The 19949-nt window shown below is 44.4% G+C and overlaps 1 protein-coding gene across 1 annotated transcript in view; it reads right to left on the reverse strand.

Moving 5' to 3' along the window:
* Positions 1-19949, reverse strand: part of EDEM3 (ER degradation enhancing alpha-mannosidase like protein 3) — a 104114-nt gene that overhangs the window by 73816 nt on the left and 10349 nt on the right. The window contains exon 2 of the mRNA XM_044300523.1: positions 528-573. Coding sequence (XP_044156458.1) covers positions 528-573 — 46 coding nt within the window. The remainder of the gene's footprint in view (positions 1-527; positions 574-19949) is intronic.

A 19949-nucleotide genomic window follows, 5' to 3' on the forward strand; every position in this document is an offset into this window, starting at 1 on the left:
CATTATAGGGGTTGGATAACCCCTTAAAGAAAGGCTACATTATATATTGTCATATACACACATCTTACACGTTGGTTTACAGCAGCCATAAAGTGGCCAACCCCTTTGAGCTGTAACATTATTTTCTTTAAAAGGAACCTGTCATCGGGATTTTGTGTCTAGAGCTGTGGCCGCTAGCACATCCGCAATACCCAGTCCCCATAGCTGTGTGTGCTTTTATTGTGTATAAAAACCGATTTGATACATATGCAAATTAACCTGAGATGAGTCCTGTATGGTAGACGAGTCAGGGACAGGACTCATCTCAGGTTAATTTGCATATGTATCAAATCGTTTTTTTTCACACAATAACAGCACACAGAGCGATGGGGACTGGGTATTGCGGATGTGCTAGCGGCCATCTAGCAACCCATGTCCTCAGCTCTATACCCAAAATCCCGGTGACAGGTTCCCTTTAATCACTGGGTCAGTTGCACAGTTTTTTTTTCTAGATCTTTTACATCACATTATCAGATAATTATACTCACCATGTAATTGCCATACGCATGATCAAACATTTCTAGCACTTGTACCCTGTAAGAAAATAGCAGGCATTACTATGGTCATTTTCATCAGGCCTTTCTAGTCTTAGAAGTGCACATTTGGTTTGATAAGGAGGGACAGGAGGGTCACTTACTTGTCATACAACTAGAATATCAGATAGATATAGACACACAAACTGTAATCCATGCCACTGTCTAGAGGACCCACTCACACGCCTGTGTTCATCTCATAAGGAGAATAGTTTTTTTATTGGTCTTTATCACAAATATGGAACCCTTTTTTCTGTACAGAGCGGAGATGCTCAAACAAAGGAATCTGAATGTTCTCTATCTTCTGTCAGCCAGCAAATCTGAGGGCTCCTTATCTCTGCTCTCTGACATTATAAACACTCATTACAGCTCAGTTCTCATCTTACTGATAAGAATGTGGCTTAAATAAGTGTTTATAACCTCTTAGTAGTTTAGAGATAAGGGTTATGGCACAAAGTGAAAGTAAAACGTTAGATTTACACAGCTAGACAGTTAGTTTAATAAAGACCAATTGAAAAAAAAAATTTTTAGCCCAAAAAGAGTAAAATGCAATCATTTATTTTGCTTCCGAAGGTTTACATAGCCTTCAAAAGGGGCTGTTCAGTCTTAAATAAACAACAGCTTCAAACATGAGCCATAAATGAAGCCACTGACAAGGTTCATCATCATGAATTAGGCTACTTTCACACTAGCGTTCGGGTGTCCGCTTGTGAGCTCCGTTTGAAGGGGCTCACAAGCGGCCCCGAACGCATCCGTCCAGCACTAATGCATTCTGAGTGGACGCGGATCCGCTCAGAATGCATCAGTCTGGCAGCGTTCAGCCTCTGCTCCGCTCAGCAGGCGGACACCTGAACGCTGCTTGCAGCATTCGGGTGTCCGCCTGGCCGTGCGGATCCGTCCAGACTTACAATGTAAGTCAATGGGGACGGATCCGTTTGAAGATGACACACTATGGCTCAATCTTCAAACGGATCCGTCCCCCATTGACTTTCAATGTAAAAGTCTGGACGGATCCGTCTGAGGCTACTTTCACACTTAGAAATTTTTTTACAATATAATGCAGACGGATCCGTTCTGAACGGAGCCACCGTCTGCATTATAGGAGCGGATCCGTCTCAGACGGATCCGCTCTGAACGCTAGTGTGAAAGTAGCCTTAGAGAAGCCGGAAGACTCTTAATACTGATTTACTTTATGCATCATCATATACATGTTGCAGGAATATTCCCTTTGATCCATCCATACATGTTGGTATTCGCACAGGGAACAGATGTTGTGCCTGCAAGATCAACAAAGAAATACAAAAATGCTATTTTTCTTAATCAATTTTGTCCACTCCTTTACCATAGATAGCCTATCACTATCTGATCGGCAGGTGTCAGACACACCGCCGATCATCCACTTCCACTCATCCATTTCAACAGGCACAGTTACAAGCTCCGTCCACTAAGCAAAGGAGCTACTCTGAACTAGGGTTGTTGCGGGTATCGAAATTTCGATACCCAACTGATACTTTTGTCCCGGTATCGATAAGATACCGGGTATTCCATTTTTTTCAATACTGGCCTGCGATTCTGTGCAGTCTAGTATCTCTGAACATGAGCGCACTGCTGTCAGCACGCTCATGTTCCCTCAGGAGCACAGGGGAGAAGGAAACAGTCTCTCCCTCCCCCTGTGCTGCTGCCACCAATGAGGAAAGAGGGGCGGAGGAGGGGCGGGTGCACTGCGCGACCAATGATAGGACTTTTCATGGGTCCGGACTTTAAGTATTTGGCTACACAGAGCGGCGCCCGCTGTGCACCTGTGCCCCATTACCGTCTCCTGCAGTCCTGCTCCATATACTAATTACTATTGGAGAAATGGGGAGGAGACAGCAGCTTAGCCTGCTGCTTAACTAAGTCCGAACCCATATAAGGTCGTTACTCCCCCGGCGCTCCTTGTGTGTTGTCGCCCTTCCCCCCCCCCCCCCCCCCTTCTTTGTCGGCAACTAACCCAGGAGTTGGGTAGTGAATATAAAATGTTTTTTTTTTTCTTATGAGAATAATCTCATGGAATATTAGGGGATTGAGTAGGGCAGTGCTGGCCAACCTGCGGCTCTCCAGCTGTTGTAAAACTACAATTCCCACCATGCCCTGATGTAGGCTGATAGCTGTAAGCAGTCTAGGTATGCTGGGAGTTGTAGTTTTGCAACAACTGGAGAGCCGCAGGTTGGCCAGCCCTGGAGTAGGGGATAAAGAGGGTGGAAGTTTTTGACGCAATACAAAGGTCTCTCCCCGCCATTGTTTGCTGGCAGGAGACTCATCTGACAAGCGAGACTCTAGGAGGGGTGAGTAGACCTTGGATGCTGTATTCCTTTCATTCAGTTTACTCATCATATGCGAGAGGCGTGAGTATACAAATACATTGAGATATAGACATTAAAGTAGTAAGAACTAAGAAAGATAAGGAAGGCTGTTATATTTTTTTGGGACTGCATATTAGAAGGGAAAGCATGGGCAATAGTAAACGTTTACATACCGCCACCTTTTAAAACAGAGGTCATACTTATAATTCACAACCTTGCCTTTAAGGCGGGGGGGAAGAAAATCACTATTGGTAATGGGAGATTTTAATAACGTAATGGACGGTGAATTGGATAGATGTAGATTAGGGAATACGCAGGGGAAATGCACGGGATCTAAATTAAAGACTATTACAGAAGAATTGGGTTGGATCGATTTTTGGAGAGTAATATATCCAAGGTTAAAGAGATACTCATGTTTTTCTAAAACGCACAGGAGTTTATCACAGATCGATTTAGTTTTCACAAATAATAAAGGTTCATCGAACATTGAACGAGTTAGGTATGGACAACAGGGTATTTCGGATCACAACCCTATCATCACTTGTCTAAAAACGGGTAGAAGGGAAAGAAAAAAAAAGAGGGATGAATATAAGTATAGGTGGGATAAACATAATGGGAATACATGATAGGATCTAGAGTTGTTGCGATACCAATTTTTTGATTCGGTTTCGATACCATGAAAAAGTATTGCGATACTCGATACCATTCGATACCACGCGAAAAAAATAAAAACAAAAAAAGCCACGTGCATTCCTCATTTTTAAAAATGGCGAATCGCGCAGTTTTTATTTTATTTTTTCTGTTCCGGCATTCACCACCTAGATTTTTTTAATATATTTTAATAGTTTGGACTTTTCTGACGTGGCGATGTAATATGTTTATTATTTATATATTTTATATGTGAAATTGGGAAAAGGGGGTGATTTATACTTCATATTTTAGTGTTTTTTGTTTGTTTTTTTTACACTTTTTATTTAATAACTATTTCCCCCTTAGAGGCTAGAACCTGGGATCTTTCATCCCTTTTCCTATTCAGCCTGATAGATCTCTATCAGGGTGAATAGGACTTCACACTGTCCCTGCTGCTCTGTGCCTTGTGCACACAGCATCAGGGATGTTACCATGGCAACCAGGGCTTCTGTAGCGTCCTGGCTGCCATGGTAACCGATCGGAGCCCCAGGCTTACACAGCTGGGGCTCCGATCAGAAGCTGCCACTGCACCACCAATGGCTAAAAACCACAAACATGGCTGAGGATCTGGTGGATATGCTGTGGACCCCCTTTTACTGAAGCGCTGCGGATTTTCCATTTGGATTTGCATACAAAAATATGCAGCTGATTATAGTAGGAGAAAGTGAGTAAGATTTATGCAAAGCCATCTGCATACATTTTTAAATCCACAGCCTGTCCATTTCTGACAGGATTGTTGCAGATTTTTCTCCATTAGAAGGGGTGGCACGTCACTAGGATATACAACCAATGTCCTCTGGAACGGGACCCCCAAAGAGAACTAGAGCGCACAGCGCGGCGTGCTCTCCGCTCTCTTCTGTGGGAGATCCAAGAACAGCAGAGTGCTCCAAGCATGCCCATCTCCTCCGTTCACCTCTATAGGACTGCCGGAAATATTTTCGGAACTTCCACAGAAGTGAATCAAGGGTGGCTGCACCTGTCCGCTTCGCTTTCGTTCATTTTGTGAGCCCCGTTTTAGAAGTAGGTGGCATATCCTCAGCAATCCTAAAATGTTTCACATTTTGCTGAATTACCCATGCAGCCACAGCAAAAGTCCTAAATAAATAAAAATAGCTATACTGCCCTCCCTTCATCCCATGCCAGTCTCTGTACAACCTGATTTCCTGAGAGGACATTGCAGACAGCCTGGTTATACAAAGACTGGCACAGGACCTGGTACAGTATGTCAGGTAGTGACAGAGGAGGGGTATACTGCTTCATGTTCACCAGGAGCTGGAGCCGAAACCCAAAAGCAAATCTGCTCAATTTCCGCTGCTTTGGGCGCACTCAAGGGTAAGTCTGCTGTGAATCTTACTGCATTTCTGCAGCGAAACCCATGGAAACCGGCAGCAAAACCCACCGCTGATTTTACCATTTGCGCTGCAAAGTGTGAAATTCACAGCAGGGGGAGAGGGGCGGAGGAGGGGCGGCAATGAGAAGAGAGGGGCGGCAATGAGAAGAGAGGGGCGGAGGAGGGGTGGGCGCACTGCGCCACCAATAATAGGATTATTTCCACACAGAGCGGCGCCCAGCGATGTCCCAGCACTCACCATTAGTCCTGGGCGCCGCTCCGTTCGCCTGCAGTGCTCCATTACTGTCTCCTCTCCTGCTCCACATGCTGCTGATTACTATCGGAGCGATGGGAGGAGACATCAGATTCACTAGTGGGCGTTCCTTCTCCCTGGCTGTAGCGCTGTCCAATCGCAGCGCAGGGAGAAGGAATGCCCACTAGTGAAGTTGATGTCTCCTTCCATCGCTCCGATAGTAATCAGCAGCATGTGGAGCAGGAGAGGAGACAGTAATGGAGCACTGCAGGCGAACGGAGCGGCGCCCAGGACTAATGGTGAGTGCTGAGACATCGCTGGGCGCCGCTCTGTGTGGAAATAATCCTATCATTGGTGGCGCAGTGCGCCCGCCCCTCCTCCGCCCCTCTCTTCTCATTGCCACCCCTCCTCCGCCCCTCTCTTCTCATTGCCGCCCCTCCTCCGCCCCTCGCTTCTCATTGGTGGCAGCGGCAGCAGCACAGGGGGAGGGAGGACAGCTTCCTTCTCCCCGTGCTGCTGAGAGAGAACATGAGCGCGCCGATAGCAGCACGCTCATGTTCAGAGATACTAGACTGCGCAGAAGCGCAGCCCAGTATCGAAAAAACGGAAATCCCGGTATCGTATCGATACCGGGACAAAAGTATCGATTGGGTATCGAAATTTCGATACCCGCAACAACCCTAATAGGATCTCGAGACAGATTAGGCAGGGCTCCAAATGGCGACCAAAATGGTCGTCAATGCGACTAAGAATTTACAAATGGTGACAAGACTTTTTAGTCTTGTCGTTACTTGCGACTAGACCCGCCGCCACAGCTCTGCAGTTGAATACAGTGGCGGGGCACAGGAGATGATAGTTCTCTGCCCTGCCGCCAATGTCCTTCTCAGCAGAGCAGTGGAGGAGTCTCTCCCTCCCCCTGTGCTGCCGCCACTGCCAATAAGAGACAGGAGGAGGAGGAGGGGCTGTGGCCGCTGCGCCACCAATGAAGAAACTGCTAATACAAATACAGGAGGCGGGTGCCGAAATCAAATAGCCAGCACCAGACCTCTATGACAGGGAGCTGCGATCAGGTGTGGTACCTGAGGGGTTAACTGCAGCGGATCGCAGCTCCGTCATAGAGGTCGGGTGCCGGCTATTTGATTCCGGCACCCGCCTCTTGTATTTGTATTAACAGGTCAGTTATCTTCATTGGTGGCGCAGTCCACCGCCCCCCACCCCCCGAAAAAAAAAAACCAGTATAATACACATTGGTGGCGCAGTGCCAATGAGGGTTAAAAAATAAATTGACTCACCCGCACCAATTGATCGCGTAGTAGCTGGTCTCCTGTTCTTTCTTCAGGACCTGTCAAAGGACCTGTGGTGACGTCACTGAGCTCATCACATGGTCCATTACCATAGTGATGGATCATGTGATGAGCACTACCATAGTGATGGATCATGTGATGAGCACAGTGATGTCACCACAGGTCCTTTGACAGGTCCTGAAGAATGGACAGGAGACCGGCAGCTACGCGATCAATTGGAGGAGGAGAGTTCATTATTATATATTTTTTTAACCCTCAATTGACCTTCTACTAAGCATTCTGTGTTAAAGAATGCTATTATTTTCCCTTATTACCATGTTATAAGGGAAAATAACACAGTGAATAGACTTTCATCCTAGCAACCATGTGTGAAAATCGCACCGCATCCGCACTTGCTTGCGATTTTCACACAGCCCCATTAACTTCTATGGTGCCTGCTTTGCGTGAAAAAATGCACAACATAGAGCATGCTGCGATTTTCACACAACGCACAAGTGATGCATGAAAATCACAGCTCATGTGCACAGCCCCATAGAAGTGAACGGGTCCGGATTCAGTGTGGGTGCAATGCATTCACCTCACGCATTGCACACACGTGGAAATCTCGCCCATGTGAAAGGGGCCTAAGGGTGAATAGGACAAAAGTTCCAGCCCCTAAGGGGGCTCAACTATTAAAATGTACAAATATTTTTCCTGCGCAAAAAATAGGATACGACTGTTCCATTCGGATCACAACCCTAACCTGGGCCGAACGTTTCATAAAATGCAAAATGCACACTTTTTTTTTTTTTTTGCGTGGTATTGAGTATCGCAATACTTTTTTTTATGGTGACGAAAGTGAATAAAAATCTGATCGGCGTAGCGTTGTCACGATACCAAAATATGGAACCAGCAGTGGCATATGATGAGGAAGACCTGGATGGCCGGGATGCATTAAGGAAAGGCATCTGGTACCAGGCCCTGGATAATGTACAATACCAGCAAGGCGAGAGTCTTCCCAGTGAAGAGCAGCGATTGCAGAAGCAAGTGGCCCTGCGGATGCCCTAGCTGGGAGAGCAGCCCCTGGAGGAATGGGTGGTACTAATGTGTAAGAATGTGTACAAGAAAAATAAACAGCTCTGGCTGTCCACTGCTTGACCCTCAACACAGAGCTTGGGCTCGTTCTTGGGGGGGGGAATTCACTGTATGCTGTTAGAGACTGATTGCTAGGAATGTAAGCTGCATGGGTGCATTTCCTATTCGTCTGCTAGCAGCTATTCGTGAGGTTCCGTTCGGGAGTTTGGTGTTCTGTAAGTAGCTGTGCCTGTAGCTCTGGAAGGGGAAGGTCGCCTAAACGGTTTTAACCCCTTTTATGCCCGGAGTGCCATTACACGGTAATTCAGTTTCCATGAGATCACCACGACGGCACACAAGGAGATTGACCCCTGACCTCTGTAGGGGCATCTCTGTAAGTAGCACCAATCACCACACATACACTAGACCCCCCCCCTGTCACTTATTAACCCCTAATCACCCCATATAGACTCCCTGATCACCCCCTGTAAGGGTCCCTCATCACCGTCAGGTAGTTAGCTACTTGTTAGGTAGTTAGCTCTGAGCCCACCGCACTCACTGATTAGTCGCTGATTAGCGTCATCGCTGTCGCTAATCAGCACTAGTACTATATAGTATCTGTAATTGATCAAGACATAAGTACATTAGGGTCACCTTAGGCTCTACAAAAAACGCAGTGTTCACCCGATCAACCCGATCAGGCCTGATCTTGTGGGCGCACACTTGCGTTCAGTCCGCCCCACCGCAGTGACAGAATTTTTCTGATCACTGCAAAAACCACCGTAAAATCGCTGCGCCGCTATAAAGATAACTTTTGAGCTTTTTGGATCTTTATTAGCGATCGCAGCTTTACTTCGCAAGCACTCCTTTTTACTAGGCAGGTTTGCTCTTTTTCCTGGGTAGTCTCAGAGGAATACCCCCTAAATTTAGTTAGCCCAAAATGTCAAACAAGGGGTATTCCACTGAAGAGGCCTACAGGATTCTGGCCGTGATGGATGAAAGCGATGGGGACGCCTCACCCGCTGAATCCAGTGGTTCAGAATATGAACCTGTAGACAGCAGTGGCACTCTAACCGCTAGTGAAGATGACGAGGTTGAGGTCCCTGCTATGGTCAGGCGTACCCGATCCCATGTCAGTGTTCTGCATACCCCTCGTGATGAGCCTCATTTGCAGCAGAGTGGTGCTAGCGCTGATCTTTTTTATGGTGCGGCATACACCAGCAGCGCAGCACATCCTGGACCTTCTACCAGCACTGCCACATTCCCTGGTGAAGTGGCGAGCACCAGAAGGGCAGTTCAAGCTGGTAAGGTGGCACGTGCATTAACTCCCCCGTCGCAGCCACCACGTTCACAGGCCCGTAGAGCCCTTAGTATCCCAGAGGTGCTGGCAAATCCTAATTGGAAATCCCCTGCTTCTGCCACACCCGTATTGCCCCCTTTCACCGCCCAGTCTGGCGTTCCCATGGAGACAGCTCATTTAGGATCAGCCCTTCATTTTTTTTTTAGCTGTTCTTCACCGCGGATCTCTATGACTTAGTTGTGGCAGAAACCAACCGATACGCCACAGACTATATAACCGCCAATCCAGAAATCTTCTATGCCCAGCCTTTCCGGTGGAAACCAGTCATTGTTTCAGAATTAAAAATATTTTTGGGCCTTATCCTCAGCATGGGTCTAACAAAAAAAAAAAAAAAAATGTACTGCGGTCCTATTGGTCTAAAGACCCAATACATTACATGCCCATGTTTTCTGCTGCAATGTCCAGGGCACGTTTTGAGGTCATCATGCGCTTTATGCATTTCGCTGACAATAAAACCTGTCATCCAAGAGGCCATCCTGCTTATGACCGGCTCCACAAAATTCGGCCCCTCAGACCATTTGTCATCCAGATTTGCAGATGCATATACCCCCAATCAGAACATCTGCATAGACGAGTCCCTTGTACATTTTACCGGGCGCCTAGGCATCAAACCGTACATCCAGGGGTCAAACTGTATAAGCTCTGTGAAAGGGCCACAGGCTATACATATCGTTTTAGGGTCTATGAGGGAAAAGACTCAAAACTGGAGCCGGTCGGATGCCCTGACTACCTGGGGACCAGTGGCAAGATTGTCTGGGACTTGGGGTCACCCTTACTCCACAAGGGGTACCACATATGTGGACAATTTTTACACAAGTGTGACCCTCTTTCGGCACTTACATCTAGTCGGAATTCAATGCTGTGGCACCACGCGACCTAGTCGCCGGGGCTTCCCCCAACGGCTCGTTAATACCTGACTTGCACGAAGGGAGTGGGCTGCCTTGTGTGACCAAGAACTACTTGCGGTGAATTGGAAGGACAAGAGGGACGTTTACCTTCTGTCCACCATTCACGCAGACACGACAGTACAAATTGAAAGGGCAATTGGAGTCATTACGAAACCCTTCTCTGTCCACGACTATAACCTTCACATGGGAGGGGTGGACTTCAATGACCAGATGTTGGCTCCCTATTTAGTGTCCCGCCGCACCAGACGCTGGTATAAGAAGGTGTCTGTTTATTTAATTCAATTGGCTCTGTATAATAGTTTTGTTCTTTACAGTAAGGCTGGGAGAACAGGATCCTTCCTAAAATTCCAGGAAAAGATCATTTCGGAACTCCTGTATCCAGAAGGGTCCGTGCCCCAAGTCCCTGATGTAGTGAGCCGGCTACATGACAAACACTTCACAGGTGTCTATCCTGGTACCCCAACTCAGCGTTCCCCAAGAAAAAGATGTGGTGTCTGTAGCAGGGCTGGAATAAGGCATGACACCACCTTTTTTTTGTCCTGACTGTCCTGACCAGCCTGCCCTATGCATAGGGGAGTGTTTCTGCAAGTACCACACACAGGTACACTATTAGTGTAGGGATTGCGTTACACAGGACAGGCACACAGGGGTCTTAGGGCCCTTTCACACAGAGCAGCCACCAACCTCTCCTTTCACCTGGGACAAAGTGCATATTGTACTTCTCCACATCTCTGGTCGATTTGCGCATTGCATATTGTCCCATGGGGAAGGAGAGGTTTATCCTCTAAAAGGTAAAAAAAAAAAAAAAGTTTGCTCTGTTTCAAAAGTTCAATAAAGTTTATAAAAGTTATTGTTCTGTTTCAAATATAAAGTTAATGTTAATAAATTAATTGCGTTGCTGCCTATATTGCATTTTTTTTTTTTTACCTTCTAGGTCAGGGATGTCAAACTCGTGGCCCTCCAGCTGTGGCAAAACTACAACTCCCATCATGCCTGGGCATACTACAGCTATCAGGGAATGATGGGAGTTGTAGTTTTGCAACATCTGGAGGGCCATGAGTTTGACATCCATGTTCTAGGTGGACCAAGCGATCAACCAGCTGCAGCACTGATGTGCATTCTGACAAAAGCTGCTGCTGTCAGATTACACAAAAGTCGGTGTATGCGGCGCTACAAGACGAGATTTCTCCTCTGCAGTAAAAAAGATATGTTTGCCGAGGCTTATGAGCTGAGGGGCGGTGTTCATATGCTTTGGCAAACACTTTGTATAAAAAAAAAAAAAAAAAAAAAAAAAAAAAAAATTTTTTTTTTATCAAAGACATGTAGCACAATAAATTCTGACACAAACTTGTATAGAAATGTAATTATATTTGAACAATTTAACCAGAGAAAGTTAAAAATACTTTTTTTGAGAAAATTGCGGTCTATTTTGATTAATATCAAAAAAACGAATTATCTCAGCAGCAATCAAATACCACCAAAAGAAAGCTGTATTTGTGAGAAGAAAAGGAGGTAAAATTCATTTGGGTGCCAAGTTGCATGACCGAGCAATAAACTGTTAAAGTTGTGCAGTGCCGATTTGTAAAAAAAAGGGCCTGTGGTCCTAAAGTGGTTAAGTATCTCCAAGATCCACTTGTTTTTTGTAATCTCTTTCCAGGCCGGGTAAAACTTGGAGAGTCTTCCCCCCACCGGACGTCAATCCTGCTTATACTTTGATTTGGAATCATTTAAAGCTCTGAACAAAAACCCGACTTCCTAGGAGCTCTATTTTCTTTTCTGGGTGTCTGAACCGGTTTACTTTGAAAAATGATCATTATGTACCGGTAATGTTGTTTTCCGGAGTCCATGACAGCACCAGGAGAGAGGGATCCAGCTCCCAAGACAGGAAACCTACAGGTATAAATCTTCAGACACCCCTCCTGCTCAGTGTTTTTTTATAGATGAGACAAGAGACATCTTCAGCACATCCGGACCAGCTCCATCTCATGGTTTTGGTCATTATCAGAGTTTAGTATTTTTTTTTTTTTTTTTTTTTTTTTTTTTTACTGCACACCCAGTGATGCACGATCCAACACCAAAAAGAACAGAATGGAAGAGTAAGGTGGAAAGGAAACGGGGGGGGGGGGGGGGGGGGGGGGGAATTAAAGTGGTGCTGTCATAATGATCATTTATCCCGGTACATAATGATCATTTATCCCAGAGAGTGAAAAATTAGGGGGGGGGGGCCACAGCCTGAAGGACTTTGCGTCCAAAGGAAAGATTAGACACTTCTGACAGGCTTAATCTATAGTGTCTATAGAAGGTAGAAGCAGAAGACCACGTTGCTGCTCTGCAAATGTCTTGTATATAAACCTCTGCCTTTTCTGCCCATGAAGTTGCTACCACTCTTGTGGAATGGGCCGACCAGCCAGACGGGACAGGTTCCTGCATAGAAAGATATGCCAAAGAAAAAGCCTGCTTGATCCAACGGGCTAAAGTACTTTTACCAGCTGATTTTCCCTTATTCTGGCCTGAGAATAAGACAAACAATGAAGAGGACTTCCTCCAACCTTTTGTAGCCTCTAGGTACCGTAGGACACATTCTCTAACATCCAAAGAATGTAAATCTGCCTCTTCCTCGGATTCTCATAGAAGGAAGAATTACTTCCTGACTTCTATGGAACTCCGATACCAGGGTGGATAAAAATCAATGATTTAAAAAAAAAAAAAAATAGGATTTTTTATTTATTTAAAATCTGATATAGATATATATATATATATATATATATATATATATATATATATATATATAAATGAAATGCTTTTTGGAGGAAAATATATTACCATCCAAAAGGTTATTTCATTATGAAATAAAGATAGCTTTTTTAATTATGTAGAATAAAGGCTGTATATGTTTAATTTTTTGTTAAATTCCATTAATCCATTCACAATGTCATGCTCTTCCAGAGGTTTTTGTAAGATTACTGGGTAGTTTCTCTGCCTACAAGATATTATCACAGATGCTTGGTTTAATTTTGGAGTTCTCAAAACTGAATTTATAACATGAAGGGTTGAGAAAAAGATCTTAAAGGGAACCTGTCACCGGGATTTTGTGTATAGAGCTGAGGACATGAGTTGCTAGATGGCCCCTAGCACATCCACAATACCCAGTCCCCATAGCTCTGTGTGCTTTAATTGTGTCAAAAAAACGATTTGATACATATGCAAATGAACCTGAGATGAGTCCTGTCCCTGACTCATCTCACATACAGGACTCATCTCAGGTTAATTTGCATATGTATCGAATCAGTGTTTTTACACAATAAAAGCACACAGAGCTATAGGGACTGGGTATTGCGGATGTGCTAGCGGCCATCTAGCAACTTATGTCCTCAGCTCTATACACAAAATCCTGGGGACGGGTTCCCTTTAATCCTAACTTCTACAAACCTATAAATACAGAATCAACCCCTTCAGTGCTAAGTTTAAAGTTCAGTGAATAGAAATATGTTTGCTGAAGATATTTTAAAGAAAGTCATACCAGTGGAAGTCACTTAAGCACTTGGATTTAGAGACTGTTCAAGTAATGATTTAATTTTTAACAGCAGTAGCTTCTTCTGCGTCGTTGAAAGAATATTCTCTTCCTTTGGACTCATTCTAAATTGAGAAATCGTTTGGGTCCCGATAAAGCAGGAAAGCTTGTTTTTCTTTTCCAGATTATGAACAAAGAAGAAGATGAAGATGATGAGTGAGCTACAGAGGACATTATTAAGCTTTTCTTGTGTAGGCTGGGCTGACAGTCTAAGTTTCTTAAAATATATATATTTTCTTTAGCCAAATTAGTTAACAAACATGGATGTTTAAGCAAATAACATGCTGTAATGTTATTGTTTCAGTTGAATAAATCCTATTTAAATTGTTATTATTAAGGTAATGATTATTTTTCTCCTTCCCAAGTACAACAGAAAAATTGTCCAAATATGAATCTTTATGTAAAAAACTATAATTTAAAATCAAGCCTTACTGACTAGTGATTTAAATCGGTTTGATTTAAATCAAATCCACCCTGTCCGATACTACTTTGGGTAAAAATGCTCGGTCTGCCTAAGACGAACACAATCATCTTGGAAAACCGTATATGGAGGGATAATGGAAAGAGCCTGAAGCTCACAAATTCTCCTGGCTGATATAATAGCTACCAAAAAAATACATTTCAAGGTCTTAATTGGCAGAGAGTCTACAGGACTAAAGGGAGGTTTAACCAAAGCCCTTAACACCAAATTAAGACCAAATTAAGATCCCAAGGAGGAGCTTTGAAATTCCTGGCAGGGAGACTCCTAGATATTGATTTACAAAACCTTATAATCCAAGGATGACACGCCAACCTGTAATTGAAAAAAAAAAAAAAAAACGGAGAACGGCCACCTGGACCTTGATAGTAGATGTTATTTAACTGAAGAGGGTAGGATGTGCAAGGAGGGACTCATAGAAACTTAAAAAAAAAGGTAATCCAAGTTCTAGCATAGATATTAGTAGTAACCGACTTCCTACTTAACAGCATTGTAGCAACCACCGATTCAGAAAGACCTCTATCTAGTAAAAGGCGCTGTTCAAAAGCCACACCGTCAAATGGAGCCTTTTCACCGGGGGGTGGACAATAGGACCCTGAAAAAGAAGATCTGGGATCTCCGAAAGGACCCAAGGATCTGCTACTGACATCACTCTCAGCCAATAGAACCACGCTCGATGTGGACAGAAGGGACAGAATCATGATTATTCTGGCTTTGTCTTCCCTGACCTTCTTGAGAACCCTTGGTATCAACTGAAGTGGAGGGAAGGCATATAATTGACGCTGACTCCAAGGCTGAACCAGAGCGTCTATCGCATCTGGTCGATCCCTGGGAGACAGGGAGTAGAATCTTTTTACCTTCCTGTTCTCCCTGGTGGCAAAAAGATTTGAGGCATCCCCTATAACTTGACAATCTTGCTGAAAACAGAATGGTTCAGAGACCATTCCCTCTGATCCAGAGATCAACGGCTTAGAAAATCGGCCTTCCAATTGTCCACACCTCTGATATGAAGTGCCGAGAGGGACAAAGCTACCCCCTCCACTAGGGAAAAAATAAATCTGAATCTCCAGGGACTGCAGGGACACGGACCAGGTACCACCCTGATGATTCAGATATGCTACGACCGAGGCATTGTCGGATAAGGCAGTGTCGACCCCTGATCAGACGGAGCAAATCCTGAAGGGCCAGACAAACTGCCATAAGCTCTTTTAGATTTGGAGAACTGTCCAACATCCGGCAGTCCCACAATCCTTGAAGCAAGGTCTCTCCCACATGAGCCCCCCCACCCTACTGGGCTGGCGTCCGTGGTAACTATAAGGGGATCTTCGATCCTCCATGGGACTCCCTGCCCCAGGTTCTCTAGTGACAGCCACCACTTCAATGTCTGACAAGTCTGGGCTGATATCACTATACTGCTTTCCAGGTTCTCCATTCTTCCCGACCAGTTCCCCAAGATTTCCTCTTGGAGGGCTCTGTAATGGATCTGAGCCCATTGAACTGCAGGTATACAAGTGGTCAGAGTTCCCAGTACTGAGATCCCCTTCCTTATGGACACACACAGATTGTTTATCAGGGTGTGAACCACTGACCTTATTTTCTGAGGTTAGGAAGGATCTCCGAGACACTGAATCCAGTAAGATTCCCAGGAACTGTTTCTTTTCAGGAATCATTCTCGATTTTTCTCTGTACAGGATCCAGCCCAGGGTTGTCATGATTTCTACCACCTGCTGGACCTGAAATAAGCATCTCTGGTAAGACAGTGTGACAATCAGAAAGTCGTCCAAGTATGGGATAAACAGGACATCTCTTTCCCTGATATGGGCTGCCATCTCTGAGATTAACTTTGTAAAAATCCTTGGCGCCATCGAGATTCCGAAAGGTAATATCTGGAATTGAAAGTGCTTCAGCTCCCCCTGGAATCTTAAGGCCACTCTGAGATACTTCTGGTGCCCTGGAAATCGGAAGGTGATAGTAGGCATCTTTGATGTCTAAAACTGCCATAAAACAGTCCTTGTAAAGAAGCTGAATTACCATCTTTATAATCTCCAGTTTGAAGCGTTGGTATAACAGGTATTTGTTTAGAGACTTCAAGTTTATGATAGTCCTGTATTCTCCACTTGGTTTTCTTACTAAAAACAGAGTAGAATAATATCCTGTGCCCCTTTCCTCTCCCGGACATTGAATGAGTTTTGAAACCTCTTTTTCTAAGGCAGTCGGAGTTAAATGATCTACTCGCGTAATTTTGAATCATTGTGAAGGGAAATTTTGGAACTCTAGCCTGAATCCGTCTTCCAATGAACGCAGGATCCACGCGCTGTTTGATATTTTGGATCAGGCTGGGAAAAAAAAAAAAAAAAAAAAAAGATTGTAATCTTCCTCCCACCCTGGCCCCCCCCCAAAAAAAAATTGGATTAGGACAGCACCACCTACTTGAAGACACTTCAATGCTGGCAGCAGTGCTCGCCGGCATCAGGTCCCGGCCTCAGGGACCCACCAAAAACCGTAAATAGACTTTAGAAAGGTCACGGCACTCTCAAACTTCAAAATTCTGTGTTTTATTACACCAAAGTAATCAGCAACGTTTCGACAGCCAAGTCTTTCTCAAGCTTCATAAAGTTTACAAGTGACTCCCAAAACATTTATAGGGGTGTACATCAATACAAATTAATCAGGGGGTTGTGCTCCAAAAAAGGTCAGACCCTCCCCCCTACAGGCTCATCCAATCCAATGACCATGATCCATTAATATAACATTAAAACTGCTGTGTACATTTACATAAAGCATACCATGTGTTTAAGTGAAGGATCGCATCCTGCATTAGACCAGTGTTGGTAGGCATCTTCCGCATGTCACTGCACATGCGCGAGTTTATCCAGGCGAGAATCCCGTGGATCACGTGTCCGACATAGCGGTCACATGATCGGGAGTTTAATAACTGGCACGGCGCCCTCAGCCACGTGATTGGGCGTCCGGCCAGTGTCATGACAACCGCAGGTCCTGCATCAACAATATTTTGTTATGTATGGACCTATTCAACTGGTGATAAGCTCAGCGCATTTAATCAAATATACAAAATGCCGATCCCCACAGGTACAGCACAGGTCTAAATATATATGCTGCCAAAAATATCAATAACCAGAGACGCAGGAACCATTCATTGCAGAGATCCAAATGAAATACAATTTGATTTAGATAATGGTTAAGTCCCCTGCTGGATAATAGCCTGGCAAAAAGGTCTAACACAATTCAGTTATCAGAGATCCCCTTCTATGCCATAGGAGCTGCACCAAATATGCAAACAAAAAGTCTTCAGAGGGATTACTCAATTTATAGGACAAAATAGCACATAGGGTGAACTAAATCCTATATTTGCAGACATTGGGCATCCGACTGCACAATCCCCACAGGATTCTACCAGCGGGATGTGCCGAGGTGACACACCTTAAAATATATTGGGACTGGGAATACTAGGGCCACATACAAACGCCAACGTCTGTCAAAAGGAGGCCACAGATGTCAAACCTTGCCTGGTCTGAGCCCAACTACAAAGTAGAGGACCCCTACCCTGCTTATCCCCACTATGTCCTATAAGTGTCTAGGAAAAAGGCTTTATCATACTTCGTATGAGTAACCCCCTATGCCATTGACCCTCAGTCTAATACGCATAGATTGTGCAGCTCCCCAGGGAGACAGGGTCAAAAGTTGGCAAAGACTGCCCATTATTAGTATAACTTAAACCTGAAGCATATATCCAGCACAGGGAATCAAAACCCAACAAAAAATCAGTATGATGAAAGAATGGTCCTGCCGGTCGGCTCCCGAGTCGCTGATGTTAAAGGCTGTATTTTATTCTTCACTTTGATTTCACATGGTAGCCAAATCTATAGGTGATAAATTAAAGAAGAAATATATAAATAACTATCACGATTCAACATCGGGTACTACAACTTGATCTGTATAAAAACACAGAAAAGGGAGCCCACCTTGAACTCCTGATTGAGCCCCTTTGGCTCAATGGTGTCCAGTTCAAAGATCCATCTAAGCTCTAATCGTTTCAGTAGTTGTTCCCGGTCGCCTCCAGTGTATAGATTATGTAGTCGGAGGAACATGTGTAGAAACCCCCAATCTCATATTTCTTTCCAGTGTGGGGATGAAAAAAAAGTTTCACCCTTCAGCAAATTGTTACAATTGCAACAATTGAGGCAGGGATAGCAACCCTTCCTGGAGATGTGGGACTTGTCAGGTCTCTGCAGAAAGGAGTGTACTAATTCATCCCCCAAATTTTTGGACCTCCTATAGGACATAAGCGGTGGTGCCTGGAATTCCACAATATCTGGAAAAGATCATGTTAAAATCTGCCAATTACGTCTGAGCTTACCTGCTATACGTTTACTCATAACTGAGTGGGTAGAAACTAAGGGTAACCTCGTATTTTCAGACTTTGTACTGACCGTAGTCAGCAACTGTGCTCGGGTCTGTTGTCTGACTTTGTCAAGATGTCTCTTGACCAACTTTCTTGGGTATTGCCTGGCTACAAATTTGGAACTCATCGCTTGCAATCTGTTGTCCACAATGTCTTCATCTGAGATGATGCGTCTTGCCCTAAGAAGCTGGCTATATAGGAGAGAACTCAGCATATTCTTAGGGTGGGCACTGTCAAATCGCAACACATTGTTTCGATCTGTTGGTTTTACAAAAAGGTCTGTTTGCAGGCCCATCTCCGTCACATATACGAATGTGTCCAAGAATTGTAAAGAATGTGTAGAGTCCACTCTAGTGAACTTCAATTGCGTATGTATATTATTGAGGTAGTCATGAAATTCCTGTAAACATCTTGCTAAAGTCAGACAACAGACACGAGCATAGTTGCTGACTACGGTTAGTACAAAATCTGAAAATAGGAGGTTAGCCTTTGTTTCTACCCACTCAGTTATGAGTAAACAAATAGCAGGTACGCTCAGACGTAATTGGCGCAATCTTTTCCAAATATTGTGGCATTCCAGGGCACCACCGCTTATGTCCTATAGGAGGTCCAAAAATTTGGGGGATGAATTAGTACACTCCTTTCTGCAGAGACGTGACAAGTCATGCATCTCCAGGAAGGGTTGCTATCCCTGCCTCAATTGTAACAATTTGCTAAAGGGCAAAACTTTTTTCATCCCCGCACTGGAAAGAAATATGAGATTGGGGGTTTCAACACATGTTCCTCCGACTACATAATCTATACACTGCAGTGCCCGTGTGGTCTCATCTATGTGGGTGAGCCCACACAGGCCTGCAAATTGAGGATTAATCAACACATGTATTCCATCCGGAAACTGTTTACAAAGATGCAGAATCAGTCGGAGGACATGGAGGGCGAACTCCCAGTCCCAGAACATTTCTATAGATGCAGGCATAATGTTGCGCAGTTGAGGTTCAGGGTCATTGACGATGTTCCCCCACTACAGAGAGGGGGCGACCGGGAACGACTACTGAAACTATTGGCCAGCGCTGCAGCCTAGGAAAAGGAGACCCCCACAGGACAAGGGCAGACACCACCTACTATAACTTACAGAGAAAAGGTACCGGAGGGCATAGCAGGAGAACGGAGAGGCGCCCGGGGATAATAGTAAGTGCAGTGAGATCCCCGGGCGCTTGTCAGCATACTTAGTTCACATTGTTTTTACAAGTGAAAGGTCCTCTTTAACCATTATCTAAATAAAATTGTATTTCATTTGGATCTCTGCAATGAATGGTTCCTGCGTCGCTGGTTATTGATATTTTTGGCAGCATATACAGTTGCAAGAAAAAGTATGTGAACCATTTGGAATGATATGTATTTCTGCACAAATTAGTCATAAAATGTGATCTGATCTTCATCTAAGTCACAACAATAGACAAATCACAGTCTGCTTAAACTAATAACACACAAAGAATTAAATGTTACCATGTAGGGATCGACAGATATTGATTTTTTAGGGCCGATACCGATAATTTGTGAACTTTCAGGCCGATACCCGATAATTTATACCGATATTCTGGGAATTTTCGTTTTTGAAAAAAAAAAAATAAATTGCTACACAAATCTGCTGAAAATTAATGTTTA

Source organism: Bufo gargarizans, chromosome 7 (genome assembly GCF_014858855.1).
Source record: "Bufo gargarizans isolate SCDJY-AF-19 chromosome 7, ASM1485885v1, whole genome shotgun sequence".
Taxonomy (NCBI): Eukaryota; Metazoa; Chordata; class Amphibia; order Anura; family Bufonidae; genus Bufo; species Bufo gargarizans.